General features: G+C 39.8%; 1 protein-coding gene across 1 annotated transcript in view; it reads right to left on the reverse strand.

Annotated features, from left to right (window-relative positions):
- NCKAP5 (NCK associated protein 5) overlaps positions 1-21,469 on the reverse strand; it is a 371,509-nt gene that overhangs the window by 130,747 nt on the left and 219,293 nt on the right. Inside the window, exon 5 of the mRNA XM_074594107.1 lies at positions 14,770-14,851. Within this exon, the coding sequence (XP_074450208.1) occupies positions 14,770-14,851 (82 nt within the window). The remainder of the gene's footprint in view (positions 1-14,769; positions 14,852-21,469) is intronic.

Raw genomic sequence — 21,469 nt, forward strand, 5'->3', positions numbered from 1 at the left:
CTAGATTTTCTTTTTCACAGTGAAAACCTTGATTAGGCCCTAACTGGAATAAGGGCTCATCTCTGGTAGTAACAACAAAAACATGATACAACATGATCATACGGTTTCCCCCAGGTAACTCATGTTCCAATTTTTCCTAATTTGACATTTTACAATGCAGGAACTACCTACCCAAGGAAGAAGCCTTTAAGAAAACAGAAATCATTAACACTGTTAACCAGCAGATGGGCTTCCAGAGGAGGAGGCCAAACAGAACCAGCAGCAGCATAGCCCCTGCCACAGCCCTCAGCAATGGGAAACGCAGAGTCCTGCACCTGGGGGAGGAACAAGCCCCTGCACCAGCAGAGGCTGGGAGTCAACTGCAGAGGAAGGTTCTGTTGCAGGGAAGAGAGAAGATGGAGCCAGGCTTTTCTTGGAAGTGGCATGATGACAAGAGCAGATACAATGGACACAGCTTGGAACATGAGAAATTCTAATTAGATATTAGGAAAATTTTTTTTTTTTTTTATTCCCCTCCCATGAAGGTGGTCATATGGTAACTGGAACTGGTTATCCAGGGAGGTTCCTGAATCACAGAGATATTGCAAAGTTCACTGTACAAGTGGTTATAGTAATACAACATAGCATAATCTATTCCTGATATAATTGAATCTGGACTCTACAGGACTGATTATAAACAGCAATCTTTCACAAGGACATATGACAAAATTCTGCTTGAACCAAACAAGAGTTAAAAAAATATAACGATCGTTGAAATGCTGATTTTCCCAGTGAGTGCCGGATGACATGAATTGCTTGTCTGGAAACTGATAAGTAATAATTAGAGATGACACCTTTGCTTACAGAAGCTAAAGATCATTTTTGTGTGATAAACACAGGTCCTCCAGAGAAGTATTTCAGATGCAATATGGTAAAGATCCCTCAGATACAAACGATCTCTATTTCAATTTTGGGTGTCAGATTGTGATACCTGAGTGGGTTTTTTATTCTGAATTCCTTTTAATTCTTCAGCTTCTGAAATTTATTACAGACAATGGTTTTATAATGGTTACAAATTCAAATTCTTCTGACAATCGTGCCTGCAATTTTCCAAAAACACACTCTAATCACATGTTTAACCCAAGAATAAAACATACGTAGGATATATAATTAAATACTGCTTACGATTGCTTATAACCACTTATTTGAGAAAAAAAACTCAAAATGACTCACAATGTAGTTATCAACAGACTGTATACAGAGGCAATGGTAACAGGCATCCAAGAATCCAATCAATATTGCACCCAAGTTAAGTGGCTAACTCAGCATCTCAAAATATTTAGCACTCTCCACGGTGTCTCAGGAGCTTCCACAAGACCTTCTAAATAAGATATTTACTATATTGTTCAGATACACTATGCTATACTTGTAACACTCTTCCCTGCTATAATAAAGGCAGACTCTTAACCTCCAAACTCAAACTGCAATTTACAAATCCATACACAGAATTGTTTATGTAGTAATAAATTGTGAATGTTGCTTCTTGCAAGGCCATTCTATAGTCTTGATGTATTCTTAGATGATGTACTTTCAGTGTTATTTCCACTGCAGACCTCCTAGTGTTCAGCACTATTCTTCGCTGAGAGTGAGCGATATGAAATGAGAATTTTCAGACTGTTGATGTAGATAAAAACTGTAGATGCGGGTTTCTTTGTACTTTCATGAAAAAAACAGCCCCAAGCTATGCACAAGTAGCTCTGACTGCACAAGCTGAAAAAAGGCAGCAATTGCACCACGGACTATTGACTCAAAATTCCAACAAGGTTAAAATTGTTTTCCAGTGGCACCTTGCTCCCCTTTCTCCTCCCACCATGATGTTTTTTTCCTTAATCATAACTAACACTTGTTTACAGTGGCCTCTTAAATATGTCCTTTGAAATTTTGCAGTTTCTTCTGATATGCTTTAGAACGTATTTCATTTGGTGAAACCTGAGATGTATAAAAGACAAGTGTATGTTAATTCAGAGCAACGTGAGGTAAGACTGATGAATTCATAGAATTACCGAATCATAGAATGGTTTGGGTTGGAAGTTCCACCCCCCCTGCCCTGGGCAGGGACACATTCCACCAGACCAGGTTGCTCCAAGCCCCATCCAACTTGGCCTTGAACACCTCCAGGGATGGGGCATCCACAACTTCTCAGGCAACATGTTCCAGTGTCTCACCACCCTCATAATGAATTTCTTCCAAATATCTAATCCAAATCTACCCTCTTCCAGTTTGAAGCCACTACCCCTCATCCTATCTGTAAAAGGTCCCTCCACCTTTCCTGAAGGCCTCCTTTAGGTACTGGAAGGCTGGGATAAGGTCTCCCCAGAGCCTTCTCTTCTCCAGACTGAACAACCCCAACTCTGTCAGCCTGTCCTCATAGGAGAGGTGCTCCTGGATCCTCCTCGTGGCTCTCCTTTGGATCCGCTCCAACATTCACAAAGTGTTTCCTGCAAGATGCCTGGTACAGGAGTAGTCACTGATGTCACTGTGACCTTAATATGTCTGTTCCACCTGCAACCTTTGTTTTTATATTTTCTTTATTTGCTAACGGGAATCCCATTAAACACCATGACCGTAACTGAGCAAACAAGTTAGAATGCAAAAAAAAAATTATTACATGCAACTACACAGTGCAATTTAAATGATGTCTGAGTATAAGGCTACAAACATGACTTCTGGTTTTACCTTGCTTACTTCTATCTATGTATTCAGCTGTTTTCTCTTGCTTTATTTTCTCCCAGTGGAAGAAGAGACTAAAATATAGCTTTGCTTTAGACAGCACACCAGCAAGTGTAGTAATAATATATTTCTATTTAGCTAACAGCTTTTGTTCAGAACAAGCTGACCAAAATTGAAGGAAAAGAAAGGAATGCACATATATCACAAAATTTTACAGAAACATCCCAAATTGTTCACAGTTTACCATTACTGTTGTCAGGAAAAACATATAAAATTCTTCTTTTTCATTTCTGGATTTCACTTACAAAGCGAACAGAGTGAGCAGTAACACTCCCTAGATTAAATATCTGTGATGGATAAGAGAACAAAGTACTTTCTTTATGTTTCTGATATGAGCCTCCCACCACTTGCATATCAATCTAAATATACTACATATTATTCTTCATTCAAAACACTCTTCACTACTACAAGCTATCACCCTTACTGAACAGTTCTGCAGTTACATTAATAGATTTCCCGATGATGTTTTTATTGGCTGTTCCATGCATCAGAAACACCTATTTCTTTTGAAAAAGTTCAGACAAAAAAGGACTGTAAAAGAAGAAAACCTTCACAGTGGAGTTCACTATTAAATGTATTTATCAGATCAGTAAGAGTAGATGGAGTTTCTCATCTTCTGGTTCCCAGCTGAATGTCAGTCCTGGGTGTCAAAGTGAGCTATGCTAACCTTGTGACCAAATACCGCTGTTGACACCATCCTGTCTTTAGTGAGTGCACCCTCGCCCCTGGCACTTCATCTGTTAGAGGCGAAACCAAAGACTGACCATTCTGGAGATGACTCTTCCAAGAAAGGTTTCAGGCACGGTGGTGGCAGGGCAGTGTGGCAGTAGCTCACTGTGGTTGTTCCTTTTGAATCTGAAAGACTTCAGCTACACTGAATAGCAAAGTTATCAGCAAAAGAAAAAATGTTCTAGAAACTAAGCTGTTCCTTCTTCATACGTGTACATATGATATTATGAGAAGAATATGCAGTGTGATTTTTCATGCAGATATTCTCTTATAAATTGGTTCATTATAGTACCATACTTAAAGTAATCATCTTTCCTCCCAGGAAACCTATATGCAGCATTTAAACTTTCCTGAAGGAGTTTGTAAGTATTAAAGTAACTACACTTGACTAAAGTGACAGTATCAAAATACCTACCTTTGATTGAAGTACAAACAAGCCAAAGTATTCTGAAAATTAAATTCAGTAAATTTTATGTAACAGCAATTAAGGCAATAGAATTACTCTAGATTTAAATTGCTAGAAATAAGCCAATTTTCCTTCCCTTTGCAGCTCTTTACTTTTTTTTTTTTTTTAAATAATGTCTTTTCACTACTTGGATGAAGGCCAAATTACTCTTTTTAATGACATGAAAAACTTCAAGTGCAATTTTTTTCTTTTTGGCACCAGAAAGTCTCCCAAGTACTTATACTTGTTGATAGTTTTCTATAGATGGTTTCTCTAGGGAACAGCACAAAGAGGCTCTAAAGGACATACCTGAAGATGAGTATTAACTGGTATTTTGGAATGACAGCAATACATTAATTGACTCGTTCTGACCATAAGCACAATTGCAGAAGATGACCTAAGAAGTTACCTGTGCGATTAGGACAAAAAAATTAGTATATTATCACATAACCAGGTAATTTTTTGCAAATGCCAGGCAATAGTTGGTTTGTTGCACCATCTTGTCAGGAAAACTCCTGAAAGAAGCTCAGAATGCATCTTCACATAAAAATAAAATGTAGATACAATCATTCTGGATCAGATTAGAACTTCAACTTTTCAAATACGTTATTATAGCTCAAATTAAGAATAATTTTCTTGATCAGCAGTGCACATTTTTTCCAAAATAAATACACTGGTGTATTGGTAAGTGTGTTCTTCTGTTAAAATAATTTTCAAAGAGAGAATGTTTGTGAATGCAGCATAATCTCTTTTTTTTCCCTCAGGAAATAAGCAAAATTTTAGATCTTTTTCAACTTTTTAAAATTTAAAAAATAGCATTGCTTTCTGCTGGCTTGAAAACATAAATCAATCACAGTTCAAAGTGCAGAGTGAACCATATCTTTTATGGAGACGTGGAAATAGGGAGAGAGCAAGTGAGTTGGCCATACCTAAGACCCAACCTTGCAATACCAAGGAATACAAACTGTTTTTTCAACTTCTCTGTCCAAACACTTCTGTTGCTAGACAGCTGATTGCAGTAAATGGTTTGTATTTATTGTTTCTTCATCATGATCCTTACTCAGAAAAAACAAAGGATTTGATAAATAAAAATGCTTCTTATTTCCTTGCCAGACCCTCTTGCCCAACCAGAACCTCATCAATACCAGCCCAGGATGGGCAATGCTGTGTCAGGTCAACAAAGCACATCTGGATCCCAACAGGGATCTGGCTAGGCTACAGATAGGTAAGACCCACTTATTAAAATCTTTTGGTCAAGAGCCAGGAGACACACTACAGACCTGGGAGCTCTAAAAACAGTTGCCAGATGGGAGATGACAACAGCTCCCTAGGGATCTCATTGCTCTGCTGAGAAACAGAGCGGGGCTGGAAGTGGCACTGGGTGCCACGGCAAGCGTGCCGCAGCAGCCCCGCAGCCTTGTTTTCTCACCCAGTCACAGCGTGGGCTGCCCTCAGCCTGCCTGCCAGCACAGCCCTGCTGCTGGTAGCCCTCATGTGACCTGCCTGAGGAATACAAGCAGATAAAGGGCTACAAGGTGGCCTTCATATACAAAGATACCGGCATCTCTCCAAGCAACAGATACATTATCTTAAAACTGATATTTGCTAAAAACTCCAGGAGGTTATTCCAGTCTCTTAGGACTACCAAGCAGAGGCATGTTAGAACCGCACTCTTTTCCCTCAAATCCATCCCCTGAATTAGAAAAAAGGCAACCAGAACACCACCATTAAGGTCAAGATTAAGGCTGCAGAAAACCTGCTGTGCATAAATGGGAAGTCCCCGTATGCACTAGGATGACCTGTGCCAGTCAGGCTGTGAACCACATCATCACCTTGCTTTCCCAGGAGTGCCTCTGAATTTCCATTATGACTGTTTCATATGTATAGGGTTCAGGCAATGTATACGGGCTGATTTTTGCGGATTCATTCCAAAAGTATGAACTAGAAGAAAGATATAGCAAAAGATAGAAACACTATATTGTAGAGGAAAATCCAAATGTAGAATTACAATCAGTATAATACGTAATAGTTCCATCAAATCAGTCAATCTTCACCCCTTGCTACTGTAGATATATAGAGGATTTTGGGAAGGAAAGAACAGCTTGTTTTCTGAAAAACAAGCACACAAACGGAATATTTCAGTTATGAGACTTTGCTGCGTTAAAACATAACTCCATTGCTCTGTTACTGTTACTAAAAGGGAAAATTATTTGCACATATGTTCCTTGCAACAAAACTGCAATTCTGAACAGTGTCTGAGGAGCACCATCACTCTCCTTTGGGGGCAAGAATCCAATCTCAATTTAGTTAAATATGTGAACAAATATTTATCAGAATCTTTGCACAGTGGTGGCAAACTACCAGAAGAAAAGCCATAAGGAATCAGTTGCTACTGAGCTAGCCCTGAATTTCTCTGGATGGAAAAGCACAACAGACAATGTTGTGTCCTTGACAGCCTGGGGTTTCCGGTGGAGCTCCCAAGAGTGCGAGTGGCTCCTCTTCTGTCCTTCTCTGGGAGACACAAAACTGCTAAGCTTTTCCTAGTAATACTCTCCTTAATAACTTAGGAGGCCTGGCTGCTGCAGTCTCTTGTGTGTACTTCCAATCCAGAGATATAAGTTTAATTTTAAGGATATATTTCCTCTTTCTGCAATAAAAGTTAGTATTAAAAATCCTATGTGGATTTCAGCTAGGGAATTCAACTACTGCCTCTTTTTCAATTCATGGCCATGCCCCATCTATAAAATGCTACGTATCAATGGCCTGAACATTAAGCTTGTATAATTTTGTGTTAAGATAAAATTATATTGCCAATAGATACAGTTTTTCTTCTCATGAAAGAGCTGTTGACACCAACGGCTGTGCAAATTAGAAGTGACAGTCGCAACAACTGTTCCATATTTGAGTCTCACAAAGCACGCAGAAAAAAAAAATGGGTTGGTATGGCCAACAATGCCACCTGAACTGTGCCAATATCACTTATGTAGTCACACCTCTCTGACACCTGCTTCGGAAAGCCATTGGTAAAATGCTCCAGACTTCATGACTAAGAGCTAGAAGTCTTGTAGGACTGGACATTGAATTTATCAGTATTGAGTCCTTACAGATAAATATTCTGTCTTAGTTTTGGATAAGGAAGGCACATGTTCTTGTATTTATATCCAGCAAGAGGACAGGAAATGGAATTGAACTTTCTTACGTTCAAAGCCACTCCCCCTGTGAAGCTGCAGCGTGAGTTAATGATTGCAATCGTGGTGATGCCCTGCACATGGGACAGATGTGGAGCTGAGTGCCATTCTTCTCATGGTGCACACTGAAGCCTGAGAAATCTCTTCTGAAGTCATTACTTCTCAAAATCTTCTCATCCCTCCAGAGTGAGAAAAAGAACAGAGCTGAACCACAGTCACCCAGCCAGCTCCTACTCGGGGAGAAGAGCCCATCAAAACGCTTAGGCTGCAATTACTCAAACCGTCTGCCATCACTTTGATGTCAGCATAGTCAGATGCGTGCCGAAATGAGCAGTGAAGCAAAAATGAGACAGGACACATAGAACTTTCAGAAATAAATGGAAGGAAGCAAGATGCTCGTCTCCATTGCACTCAGGGCCTAAGAAACCTGAAAAAGTGCCCTACTATTAAGGCTACCTGTAACCCTCATGGAGTCTTTGAGCCAGACTTCTCTTGCTGTAGACTCAACAGCATTGACTTCAGCACAGGGGTCGTTCTCCTTGACAAACTCCCTACCCCATTACTCATATCTTTCTCTTGAATTTGTATAGTCAATCTCTGAAGACCTGTGCTGTCCACCATGATGAAAATCCTTTCTGCTAAAAAGTAGTCTAGGTCACGTCAGCTGGTGAACAAGCACTGTCAGAGACACTCTGCACTAGCACAGAAGTTGAGGGATGATGGGGCCCGTAACATCAGATGGGGCAGGTTTCAGGCTGCCTAAAACCCAGGATTTCAGTTCCTGCTGATCAAAAGAACATGCCTGGTCCCCACAGTAGTATTTGTTTGGAGTGTAGATCTCAAGGAAGCACAATGGGGTTCTGAAAAGGTTACAATCCCTGCAGTCATGAGTTTTTATTTCCCTAAGTTTTTCATACGAATTCATGCATCAAAATCCCCAGATTTCCAACAGCAAAAACTCACTCCCATATTTTTTTAATACAAGACCGGATAGTCCCGCTTGAAGATCATCCACGCTCCACTTTGAAATTGATTCCTTTTCTATTAAAAGTATTCTATGTTAAGCAAACTCCTTGGAGGAATTAAGCCTTGGTTTCCAAGTTTACAAGGAAATACGAAAAGCCTTTTTTCTTTTTTTAATCTCTTTATCTGGCTCAGTACTACTCAGTTCCTGTTATGGCAGAAGCAGTAGTTCATATATATTGATGACATCTAAAACATACCTGAGATTAAATGATACATCGTTATACTCTTTTTACAGACAAAGGTTAAAGATGGACAGATAAAGTGAATTTGTCCAAGGAAATGGACAAATTTGTTGTAGCAAATCACAGAATCACGGAATTTCAGAGTTGCAAGGGACCTCCAGAGATCATCTAGTCCAACTCCCCTGCTTAAAGCAGGATTGCCTAGAGCACGTTACTCAGGACTGCATCCAGACGGGTCTTGAAAATCTCCAGAGAAGGAGACTCCACAACCTCCCTGGGCAGCCTGTTCCAGTGCTCTGTCACCCTCACCGTAAAGAAGAAGTTTTTTCTCATATTTGATCGGAACTTCCTATGTTCCAGCTTGTGCCCTTTACCCCTCGTCCTGTTACTGGGAACCACTGAAAAGAGTCTGGCTCCATCCTCCTTAAACCCAACCTTTAGATACCTGTAAACATTAATAAGGTCTCCCCTCAGCCTTCTCTTCTCCGGGCTAAAGAGTCCCAGCTCTCTCAGCCTTTCCTCATAAGGGAGATGCTCCAGTCCCTCAATCACCTTTGTTGCCCTACGCTGGACTCTCTCCAGTAGTTCCCTGTCTCTCTTGAACTGCGGAGCCCAGAGCTGGACACAGTATTCCAGTTGTGGCCTCACCAGTGCAGAGCAGAGGGGGAGAATGACCTCCCTTGACCTGCTGTCCACACTCTTCCCTATGCAGCCCTATTGCTGGCTCATGGATAATTTACTGTCTACCAAGACCCCCAGATCCTTTTCTTCAGAACTGCTTTCTGGCAGGTCCACCCCTAACCTATATTGGTGTCTGACATACTTCCTCCCCAGATGCAGGACCCTACACTTGTCCTTGTTGAACCTCATTAGGTTCTTCTCTGCCCAGCTCTCCAGCCTGTCTAGGTCACACTGGATGGCAGCACGGTCCTCTGGGGTGTCAGCCACCCCACCAATTTGGTATCATCAGTGAACTTGCTGAGGATACACTCTGTCCCCTCGTCCAGGTCGTTGACGAATATGTTAAACAACAGTGGTCCAAGTATTGACCCCTGGGGGACGCCACTGGCTACAGGCCTCCAACTCCACCCTGCTCCATTAATCACAACCCTCTGAGTCCTGTCACACAGCCAGCTCTCAATCCACCTCACTGTCTCCTCATCTAGTCCACACTTCCTCAGTTTCCTAAGGAGGATGTTATGAGAGACAGTGTCAAAAGCCTTGCTGAAGTCAAAGTAGATGACATCTGCTGCTCTGCCCTCATCCAGCCAACCAGTTATAACATCATAGAAGGCTATGAGATTGGTCAAACATGATTTTCTTGGTAAATCCATGTTGACCACTTCCAGTAACTTCCTGCTCCTGAACGTGCTTGGATATGACATCCAGAACAAGTCACTCCATTACCTTCCCAGGGACAGAGGTGAAACTAACCGGTCTGCAGTTCCCTGGGTCCTCCTTCTTGCCCTTTTTGAAGACTGGAGTGATATTGGCCTTCCTCCAGTCCTCAGGCACCTCTCCTGTTCTCCACGACCTTTCAAAGATGATGGAGAGTGGCCAAGCAATAACATCTGCCAGCTCTCTCAGCACTCGCGGGTGCATCTTGCCAGGGCCCATGGACTTATAAATGTCCAGTTTGGCCAAGTGGTCTCTAACCTGATCTTTCTCTACTGGGGAAAACTCTTCCTCTCTCCAGACCTTTTCCCCCTTGCCTCCAGGGCCTGGGATTCATGAGGGACAGCTTTAGCAGTGAAGACTGAAGCAAAGGAGGTATTCAGTAGCTCTGCCTTCTCTGTGTCTTCCACCAGTAGGGCACCCATCTCATTCGTTAGCGGGCCTACATTTTCCCTAGTCTTCTTTTTTCTATTGATATACTCAAAGAACCTCTTCTTGTTATCTTTAACCATGGTGGCCAAGATGAGAAAGAACTAAAATCTAGTCTCCCGAACACAGCAGTTTAAGCAGCAGATCACCCTTCCTCTCCGATGTGACTGCACCATGTCTCTCCTGAGCATTAGTGCACATACTGACAATTACAGAATTATAACAAATGGTGAATTTACAACAAACTGTCTTCCTCATCTATTTTGATCACTTTACCCTGACATAAAGTCAAAAGGAGTTAAAAAAACCCAAACTTGAAGGTCTTTGAGTGATCTGTAATCAGGTAAGACTCTACCTAGATACCCAGTATAGTGTTCAAACAGGAAAGAGACTCTAGTTTTTGATATCCAAATCACAAGGACAAACTTAGGAAGCTGGGAAACTTGAGGTGCTTGTTTGAATGTCTCGGGTTCAAGTACTGCACACAATTGTTTCTGGGGATCACTCTCCCTCTTAGATAAAGTACATGTGTCTTGAATGAGAATACTATTAATATATGAGGTATTGGTTTGGCTCTTCATGGTCTTACTTTCAGGTGGACGATGAATCCTGGAAACATCACAAAGCTCTTACATACTAGAGCCTTTTAGTCAAGTAAACTTTTAAGCAAGAGATACAATGGTTCATGGCAATTCAAATAACACATATTCTTGCTCACATTTACATGAGCGTTCATTATAAATCCTCCCCCAAGTTATACTTATGTAAAATGATAACAGAGGAAAATTTTATTTACAATCCTGCTTCTAAATTCATTTACCCTAAAGAAATCATATCATCCATCTCTAAGTCCAGCAAATTAAATTACCATAGGGCAGCTAGCTCTATGGAAAGGGTTAGAATATTTTGCTTCAAGTAAGAATCCCAGCAAGACCTAACACAATATCACAATAATACTGCACACTCTGGGCTCCATGTTGTTATTATTCTTCTAACATGATCACTATGCAACATTTCATGTTCATTAGCAAGAATATTTATTCTGGAGTCAGGCATATTGATATTATAATAAGAACTCAATTTCATACATCCCAGAAGAATAATTAGATTTGTAAAATACAAATATGTAGACAACGGTCAATAGATCAAAAGCGTTTATTGCACAGAGGTATCTTTTATGACTATTCAGATATTAATTTGAATGGACCTCACACACTAAAACTACCCTACCATGGAGTCAGAGAATATGAGACATATGTTGATAAGTCACACTGGAGATCGTCTAGGTCATGTCCTCCTTTGTTATGAAATACATGGTTGTGAAACTGCAGTAAAATCTGATACTCTATTGCACTAAGTACTGATCATATACTTCTGATCATATCATAGTAATCACAGAGAACGGGTACGATTCAGAATGTGTTTTACAAGGTAACTGTTCGAGTGTAGAGGATGGCTTTCAAAACAATGTTTTTATGTATTTATACATTCAATAAGTTTTGTGTACGTATATGAATATATATACATATCTCACCTGGAATTCAGATCATAAAAATCTTTTTTTTGCACATGTTAGCTCACAACTATACTTCATTTACAAATACAGGATGACAATATGGTTACCATGTTCCCAAAAACCTGAGTACATCAGTGTTTTTAAGAAATATTACCTAGGTTGTACATTCAAGTTCTGTTCCCATTTGTGAATTACGCTTATACATGTATCAAAAAACTGTCTGAATGCATTTGGAAAGATACAAACAAAATGCTTCTATTGCAATATTGATGCCTCTTGCCAAACCTGGACACAGTATTTGCAATAAAATTCATCATATATTTAGATGATGTGTTTCTCCATGATTTCTACACAGTTGGTTTCAATAACATATTAAGGATTCATATAATGCTTTATTAATATGTTTTCCAAAGTTAAAATACTTTGTACACATTTCAAATCACAGATTTTTTGCCAATTATTTGTTTTGAGGAGCTTTCAGGTATTAGCTTTTATTATTACACAGAGTTGTTGCCTAAAACACACTGGAGAGTTTTTACCGTGTGACTGAATAACAAATACACATCAAGTGAACCCACTACTGACCTACATAGCAGGTAGCCATATGAGGGCAGGAATGCACTGTTTTGTATGTGAATAGAGCCATTCCTTGCAGCTCCCAGAAAACAAACTATTTGTTCAGAAGTTTGTCATAAAAGTGAACAAAAGGGATGCGAGGATGAATGAGTCAAAGAGACATTCAGACAAAACACAACACTCATGGCAACGTTCCGTATTTTTGACCTGTTTTACCAATCACAGACCAGTATACGATGCAGTAGCCTAGCTATTCCTCCAAGGAAAAGAAAAAACATTGGTTTTGAGTCATGAATTAGGAAAAGAAATTCATAAGCAAAGAAAATTGCATATTGGCAATACAGAAGAAACGAAAATTTCTAAAAAACAAGCCCACTTTGATACCATGAGCAAAAGTGTTCCAAGAGAACAGGCAAAGAAGGAAGCTGTTATATGCAACGTGGACTACAAGATTAAAAATAATCCTAGAGTAACGGGGAAATGGGTGGCTTAAGGTCCTGGGACACAGACGGCTTCACTCTGTAAGAGAGCTAGGCTGAGGTTTGGGGAATCAGGCCTGTCTACCACCTAGCAGATTCAAACAAAACTCCATGTCCAGAAAGAAGGGAAAAAAGGGTTAGATGGCAGTTTGCTAGGTGGAGGGTGCTGTTTGCTAGAACCGACAGGAAACAAAGAATTAGTGGTTTTGTTATTAACTGGGCAGAACTGCCTTGTTCTTTTGTTTGTCAGAAAATAAACACAGGATATTTTACACTAAATACACCACAGTACCCATTCCCCTGGCTGGCAGGAGACAACAAACGCCTATGTCAGTATGGCCCCAAAGGAAAAAAATAAATCCAAAACAAACCCAAATTCTCTCTTTTTTCAAAAATTAAGAAACAAATAAAACGTGATGGAAAAACCACACAGAAATACACAAGCACTGGAATTGGAATGACTAGTTTATCTCCCGTCTAGGGCAGCAGCACACAAAATTTCAAATTTAAAAAAGACTCCATAGCTAATTTTTGTCCAGCTCAAAAGAAAAATAAAGAATACCCAAACCCTCAGTTCAACTGAAATCAAAATACTTTATTGCTTTCCTTGTTGAAAGTGCAAAAAAAACCAAACAAAAAAACAACCAAAGAAGCTAAAACCTAATCGTGGTAGCACCTTACTGTGGTTTCCAAGGTAAGACAGCATACAGAAAAGTAGATAATAAAATCATTCCAGCTGTCTGTTATAAATAGAGAGACAAGTAATCCACCCAAAGGAGAGACTGACACCAAGCCCACTTCAGAACACCTACTGTATGGTGGCAGGAGAGAGCAGGAAGTATAGATTTAAACTGAACAAAGAGGAGGGAACAGAGTTTCATTTTTCCATCCCAAAAGGGTAGTGAGTAAAATACAGATGCTTTTATCACCATTTTCTAAAAGCACAATGTTCTATTATAACTTCAACAAAAAGTTTAATTTGTCTTGAAATTAAATTTTACAGGCTATAATTTTAGCAAAAAAAATTTATTATTTTGGAAGGTTAATCTCAAAGACTCTTTTCCCTTCAATCCAAGCTTAAAATGAAAATTTAATTACAGTGATATATACTCTTTAATATACATTTTTGTTTAGCTATATTGCTGTATTTTTGATCCATCAGTTGTAAGAATGGACTGATATAACTAGAGTTTTTGAAAAGTGTTTTATCTGAAGGATCACTACCTAGTATAGACTTTCATATATTACTTCAGCATTTTATATCTTTATATAGAATGCTTATTCTGTTTAAAAAGACACAGGATAGAATTGACTTCATTAAGTGATGGTGTGTTGTGGTTTTTTTTTAATTCATGCACAGAATATCTGATTAACTGGGATGTATCTTATTCCTGTTTCCAGACACTTGAAAAGGCTTTCCATGACCTCAGGTTCACTGCTTCCAGAATACAGCAGTACATTAGGAAAATGTAAAACTCTCCTTCCTTATGAACAGCATAAACAGACCTAGTTCCCGTTGAAAAACCTCTAGAATCTTTGCTCTCCTAAATTCTATCCTGAAACACTCTCTCTCTACTCCAAGTGAGGCTGATAAAACGCACCTGTCACAAACAGAGATAAGAAACTATGGAGCTTGATAGGGAAACCTCACACCCAATAAGAATATGAGCGGATAAAATTATCTACCACAATCTGAAGGTCAAGTTGTCAAAAGCATCTTTTTCTAGAGATGCTAGGATATATTACTTTTTAAGTAATACATTAGGTACTTTAATAGTCTTCAAAAGTAGTTTCTCTGTAGAGGAGCAACAACTGCAGACAACACAATGACAATAAAAATGAAAAACCTTAAACTGTGGTGAGAGAACACCTGCAAAAATGTAGATGGTACCAACCACCATTTACAAGTATTCATAACTAATAAACAAATAGAGGAAACAAAGTCAAACAGGTTTACCTCAGTGGTGCAATTTTTGTTTTAAAGAACTTTTCTATCACAAGAAAACAAGTAATAAGTCACTAATACCTGATATACCTTCATGATATTGACAGTTCCTTCTCCGTGCTGGCCTGGGGATCCTTGGCTCTGTAGTAGATTTCTCACCGTCTCCTCCATTCTAGAGAACAAAAATATATATGAGTCAACTGCGTGGAAAAAAATTAAGAGTTGCATTCAGTCTTTTTGCTGTTTACTAGAGCCTAATGCATCCATGGCTACCATGAAATTAATATTTAAAGACAATCCTGGCCTTATAATGTTCTCATACTCCATGTTATGAATAACACATTAAGAGCACTCTTTTATCTTTTGAATATGCACAGTAATTAGTTGCATTGTTAAAATCCTACTGGAGCTCAGTTACAAAAATTGTATTAAAAATTGTGCAAAAGATATCAACTTGTCAACAGTGTAACCAAACACCATGATAAAATTACTGTCATTTAGGAACAAAATCAGTCAGATTAAAAAAAACCCAAACTGCTGTATGTCTAACCAATTGTCAGGTTTGTGCAATTTAGACAGACTGTCAAACACATTACTAGTATTTACTCTCTCTGTTATAGGTGCAGCAGCGTGTGCCAGTACATTTGTTTATAGAGGCACAGCTGCTGAACACATTCACCCTCCTCTGCCCTTTTGAAGGGATGTAAAAAGCAAGTGTAGGCTACAATCTGGTACTACCATCTCATGAAAACGTAATCAACTTCAGTTCCATCAGTGAAAGGAGGAAGGTTTGCACATTCATTTTAAAAGGTGTTAATAAACACCATCCAAAGTTGTCTTTGATCTACACGCATTCATCAAGCAAGTTAAAACTGATAATAATGCTAACCCTCCTGAATGGAGGCTGAACAGAATAAAGAGTTCTGCTCCTTTGCACAATAGGATGGCTGGGGATAACAGAAGCCACCTACGAAACACTGGTCTCATTCAAGATAGATTAGAAATTAAATTCATGGGCTTAGGAGATGTCATTGAAGCTGACCACAAATAAAGGCTCTGGGACTACAGCTGGTTTCAACCCTCTGAGTACTGATTAGAGGAGGAAAGGGATCAAAAGCCAGAGAAGCAGTGATGGGACACAACAACAAAGATGCTGGATTTTTAAAAAAATTAAAAAATGCTGAGTGCCAATTCCAGCTGAAGGTCCTCAAGCTTCTCCCCAGTCCCATCTTCTCACCCAAATTCTCACCCCTGTACAGCTGCTTCAGCTGTGTGGATGCAACTGTATTTCTCACCCTCACTTACATGTTTTCTGTTCTTTCCCTTTGAAGCAGTCTCCAGCCCTTGATAGGCCTGGGCATGGGTGCCATGTGCGTGTGGTGACATGAAGGCAGGAAAGAGAGAGGCATACCTTAAGCCATATTGCCAGATATGCTGTATATTAAAACTGTGACCTTGAAAAAAGAGCCAGTATTCATAGGCATATCAGACCAGAAACTGCCTGCTGTTGTTTATTTCTACTGTGTTTAGGGAAACATGACTTTTGTGTCGCGTTTTTGCAAATGCAATTGAGCAGAAGAATTATTCACAGCATATCAAAGTTTTTTATTTCTAAGGTAACAATCCAGCGAGACAGCAAATATTAGCTAACTGCTCTGGCCAAAGCCCAATAACGTTATCTTTTATATAAGCCTCATTGTCTTTCTGTTCTTTCAGTCTTATCAGAATGAACGCTATTGGCTAATATAGCAATAATATCATGTTTTGCTAGCTTTTCTCCTTTCAAGTCAGCCAGCTACGCTACTTTTCAAGAAGCCGACACTAGGTATTCATTCTACTCAGATGAACACTGATATTTTACTTATTCGTATGATGGGTTTTTGTCATTGATGTGCAGACTTCTACATTGCCAGAATGCCCACAGAATAGTTGGACCATCTGTTGACCAAATGTGAATAAAAACAAGCCAGCTCTAATCTCTAGTGCAGACAGTGGTGCAGTTTTTCAGTTGCAGATTGGAACCGTTTCTGCTCATAGGCTGACCTTAATCAGATGCCTTTTACACAAAAGAACAAATCATTTTTGGTTCGTAATATAAATTCCTCTGCAGTCCGCACCGAAAGATTTCATTTCTTAACATGCTACTCATTTCATTTTTAAATTAATGATGTAATGGGATGCTTAATTATTGTGTTTATATATGCATGTACAGTTCCATAAAGTTCTTACAAATTAATGAACAAGCAAAAATGGAAGAAAGAATAGATTCAACTAAAATCAGAGTTTTTCAGTGTAGGCCTAATAGTATTAATGAAAATATGAAAAATATTAAAATAGTCTAGTTGCATATTAGTATCATCAGTTAAACCAGCTCAGAAAAATTTTGAAGAATTCTTAAATTCAATGGGTCATTTCATCTTCAGTCAAATTCAGATGGCCTATTTTGGACAACAGGCCCATCTTGTTGAACAGCCCCATAGGGACCAGCGAGCACACAATTTCATGTGGCAATTAGAAACACCTCCCATCAGCACTCAGATTTCCATGCAACAGATATGCATATGTTTCTATCCAACATCTTTGCAACACACCGAAGAGCTCAGTTAAACACAGTTAAGAGTTTTGTTATTTGCAGCTATTATAAAAGTTTGTAAGAGTTGACAGCCATAAAGCCGAACCGCAGGCGTAACAGAGACACTGTCTGTGTGGTCAAGTCACTATAAAACCAGCACTGAAAGGATCTTACCACTTTTAGAAACCCATGAAATATCTGAAAAAGGAAAGAGAAAACTAGTTTCTGTCAAACGAGGAGGTGAAATTTGCTTACAGTCAAGTTTACTGCAGAGCTCTGATGGCCAGTGCTCTTGCAGTATAGAAGCTGCTGCTTCTCCACTGACATCCCAGTTGTCCATTTGAAGGAAGGACTGCCTAACCAAAACACAGGACAATAATCAAGACTTCGTTTCTTATAAATTAGAAACTTTGAAGCATGAATTAATGTCACCTTAATTGAAAAGTGACTGTTATATTATGATCTATAATACCCTGAACAGTGACCGTACATGCCAGAAAGATTTAGTGTAAATTCTTTTAAAGAATGCAAGAATGGCTGAGCCTCTATAAATTTAATTTGAAGTCTCACGTTTTGCTCCCTGAACAAGGGTTCCAAAGGACACGTAAATTTTGGAAGTGAAGCAGAAAAATTAGGAGCTTTATGAAAGGCTATTTCTACACATCAACCTATATTTTTCTCCCTTCTGGTAACCACGAAAGGTTGGCTTTTCTTGGTTATGATTCTAATATCCAGATGGACCCACTCCAACATCAAGCACTTTCCAATTACATTTAGAATAGCTATCCCCCACGCGTGTATTCTGCCTGCTTGCTGGCCTGTGCTAAAAAACCTGTTTTGCCAAGGATCCTGTGTTTCTTATGTAACTATCAAGCTGTTACAATCTGCAAAAACAGTCTCTAAAGCTCACCATTCCTGAGTCTACATTCTTCAATCACTATTTAAGAACATTTATTTTCCCCTTTCTTCAGTGTTCTATTTACTGCCTATTCACCTGAAGTGCCTCAGTACCATTTTTTTTTTTGTTACATCTATTATTTGAATAGAAAATTCAAGTTTTCTTGAAACTGAAGCGTTCCTTTCAATTTTTCTTTTTTTTTTTTTTTTAAAGCTATTTTCTTTAGGGGAAAAATAAATGAAACCTATGCTTGATAGAAGCTTCTTAAGTTTCTTGACAAAATGTCAGTTTAGAGTAGGGAAACAGTCCTCCACCAGTCCTAACCTAAGGATAAATTTCTCAAAGCATTAAACAGAAGAAGAAATGAGGCACTCTGAAACCAGAATCTGTTCGTGCTATATGAGAGTTTAAGTAACATAAAATATTAATGCTACAGTGGAAAACGCTGTCAAGATTTCATCTGGAATATTATCTGCAATTACGATCACCAGTGTTCACAAGCAGCTCGTTCAGACAGGGTTCGGTGAAGAGACAGCTCTGAGGTTGTTTAGAAGAATAGAGAATCTTGGCCATGACAAGAGACTAAACAACTTATCTTGCTAAACCTAAGGGACTCAGGGCTTACACAGGTATGACTTCCACAAAAGAATCAGTGACAAAAAGTAAAATGGGAAAGAAAACTACATCGACCTAAGGCCAATGACTGACAAAACAAGATGAGAATAGAGTGGTTACAAATACATTTAGGCTGGAATTAGGATGGTTTTAATGATTGAAAAAGTGAGACTCTGAACCAGTCTGCCAAGTAGAGTAACGGAATGAGAAACCTAAACAGTTTTAAGCCAGAGCTGTGCAGTTTATGAAATTAATTACACAGCTGGGTTGAGCCAAGGACTTGAATTTACGATCCACAGGTCCTTGCTGCTATTCCTCCTGAAACAAAATCAGTCATTCCTACATTTAAAAATGTAATTTGTCCTGCGCTGTTGAGAGAATACTAAGAAATCAATCCAGCTTCAATGTATAGTTACTTATTTTGCCTTTGCTTCTGTGTGTGTTTCTGGTCAAGGGAGCCAAGGGAATCTCTGGAAAGGAGTAAACATCGTTCCCTGCCCAGGGATCAGCACACAGGGAGTTCTCAGGTCCATCTCCTCCATAAATAGGCACCTCCTTTGTGCCCTTCCCCAGCAATGCTGGGAGCATGGTCAGAAAACCTGCCGCCTTTGTGCCTCTCCCAGTTCTGTTGGGAAGCTATTTTGTTGGGGTCCTCCCCAAGAACAGATTTTAAGACCATAAAGGAATTAATCTTTCCTCAAATATACAAATGCAAGGAGGCACAAGAGTTCTCTCAGCCCTCCAACTCTGCAAAACCTTCCCCATATATTTCTCTGACCAACCTCTACACTGTGTAGGACATGTCTGTGTGTCCTGTCTCACTGCAGAGGAAACCTGTTCTCTTCTCCTTTCTTCTGTAGCAGATCCCTTAGAGGGGTTTATCTCCCCAAAATGTTTCCTTGACAGAGCAAGCTTTCCCTGAAAAAAAATCACTCCCATATATCCTGCTCTTTGATTCCCCTTCTAGCTTAGAGAATAAATACTCTCTATAGCCCGTGCTCTGCTCAGCCATGTCCCACACAGCCCTTTTCACGATTCTCCCTCCAAGGGATAGGCAGCATGTAGTTGTTCCAGCTCTAGAAGGTGCATGACAGTTTCAACCCCTTCTCCATTGACTTAATTCCTTCAAGATTTCCACATGCTAGCAGCTACCTTTTGCTGGGTGCTATCACCTTCCCTTTTCATCATCCTCAGGCTGAGATGACAGTACTCGGTGGTTATTTCAAATGCACGTCACAAGAATTCCTTCAAATTGATACTGACTTCCATCCTTAGAGATGTGTCCAAAAGGTTCTATAGAATCTTACTGCAGCAGTTGAAGTTTGTATTTCAGGTTTTTCCATCTCCTCATGCCATGCAGCAGGTGCAGGACTCTTCAGTCTTAGAGAAAATTATCAATGACATATCTTTCTCCATCTTTAGCTTAACCTTTGTGTAATCAAAATTCTCAGGTGGGTATTTTCTTCCAGCTTCTATCTGTGAGACAGTGAAGCTTCCTGGCTCTCTCCAGTCTCCAGCTTAAGTCTCTTCACTTCCATTTTCAGTTATAGCCTTAATGGAAATGTGGCCTGGGTTTCCACTCCTTGAGCTGTCTGGCCCCTCCCTGCTGCTGCCTGATCATGGACCAAGGAACAGGTTCCCATGTGGTTTCTCAGCTCTTTCAGCTCTTGGTTCAGCTGTGAACCAGTCAGCACTTTCACCAGCTGGATTTTGGTCATCTTTGGAGGCTGTAATCTGTCTGGCTTTGGTTGCAGACTTCTGTGCCTCTGTCCAAGTCTTGCAGCTCTCCCTCCAAACCCACAATCCAACCAAATGAAAAGCTTCTGTCTCTCTCGGCTCCCACATAAATTTGTTTGCTTACTCATACATAGTTTCAAACTTCAGGTTTGGGGTTACCTGCATCTCAGTTCCCTCACTACTCCATTCAAAGCTCTCCAAAGGATCAGGTTAGACTTTCTCCTTCCAGTGAGTTTCTCAAACTAACAAAAGACTTCAAACACACACAACGCCCCTTCCTGAACAAATAAACCCCAAATATTTTAGATTAATCATCAGATTTTTTTTAAGGAGGAAAAATATGAAAGTGGCTTTACAAGACATAACAGAAACAAAGACAGCTCATCGAATAACGGTTCCTGTTCACTGCATCCTTGCAGGAGTGTCTTTCCTTCTACCTGGTTTCAATTAAATTAGTAACTTTCTGAACCGCAGACTCTGCCTACTCCCCTCTGGCCCCGACAATTTCCATTACTTCTAGATATGGCTGCCTGCTCTCCTCAGCTCTCCCTCTGATCTGCAGGCTCATCTCCAGACTCTGTAGTGACCTGCCAGCCACACCTACAGTCCCAAGACCCTCTGTTCTCTGCCATGAGCCATGGTGATCCTCAGGATGAAGTGGTCCCGCCTTCCTGGGGCTGAGTCCAAGCCCGCCGTTCTCAGTGCACCTACTGCCGAGAGCCTGCAGCATGCTGTTAGGCCATTGCTTCAAACGGGTAGGTAGCCAGGAGACAGACGTAAGCTTCTCCAAAGAATTAAGATATTGAAAATGGATTAAAAAAAGCAAAGAGAGAAGTGAAAACAGATACGCGATAAACTCAAAAGGGAACTGACAGATGGGAAATGCTGAGGCTTTAAACCCTAAGGGGTTTTCTCTGCATTTTCAGTTCTGCTTAGTATATGACATTGGTACGTGCCTTACAGCAGTA

This window comes from Larus michahellis, chromosome 7 (genome assembly GCF_964199755.1).
Source record: "Larus michahellis chromosome 7, bLarMic1.1, whole genome shotgun sequence".
Lineage (NCBI taxonomy): Eukaryota > Metazoa > Chordata > Aves > Charadriiformes > Laridae > Larus > Larus michahellis.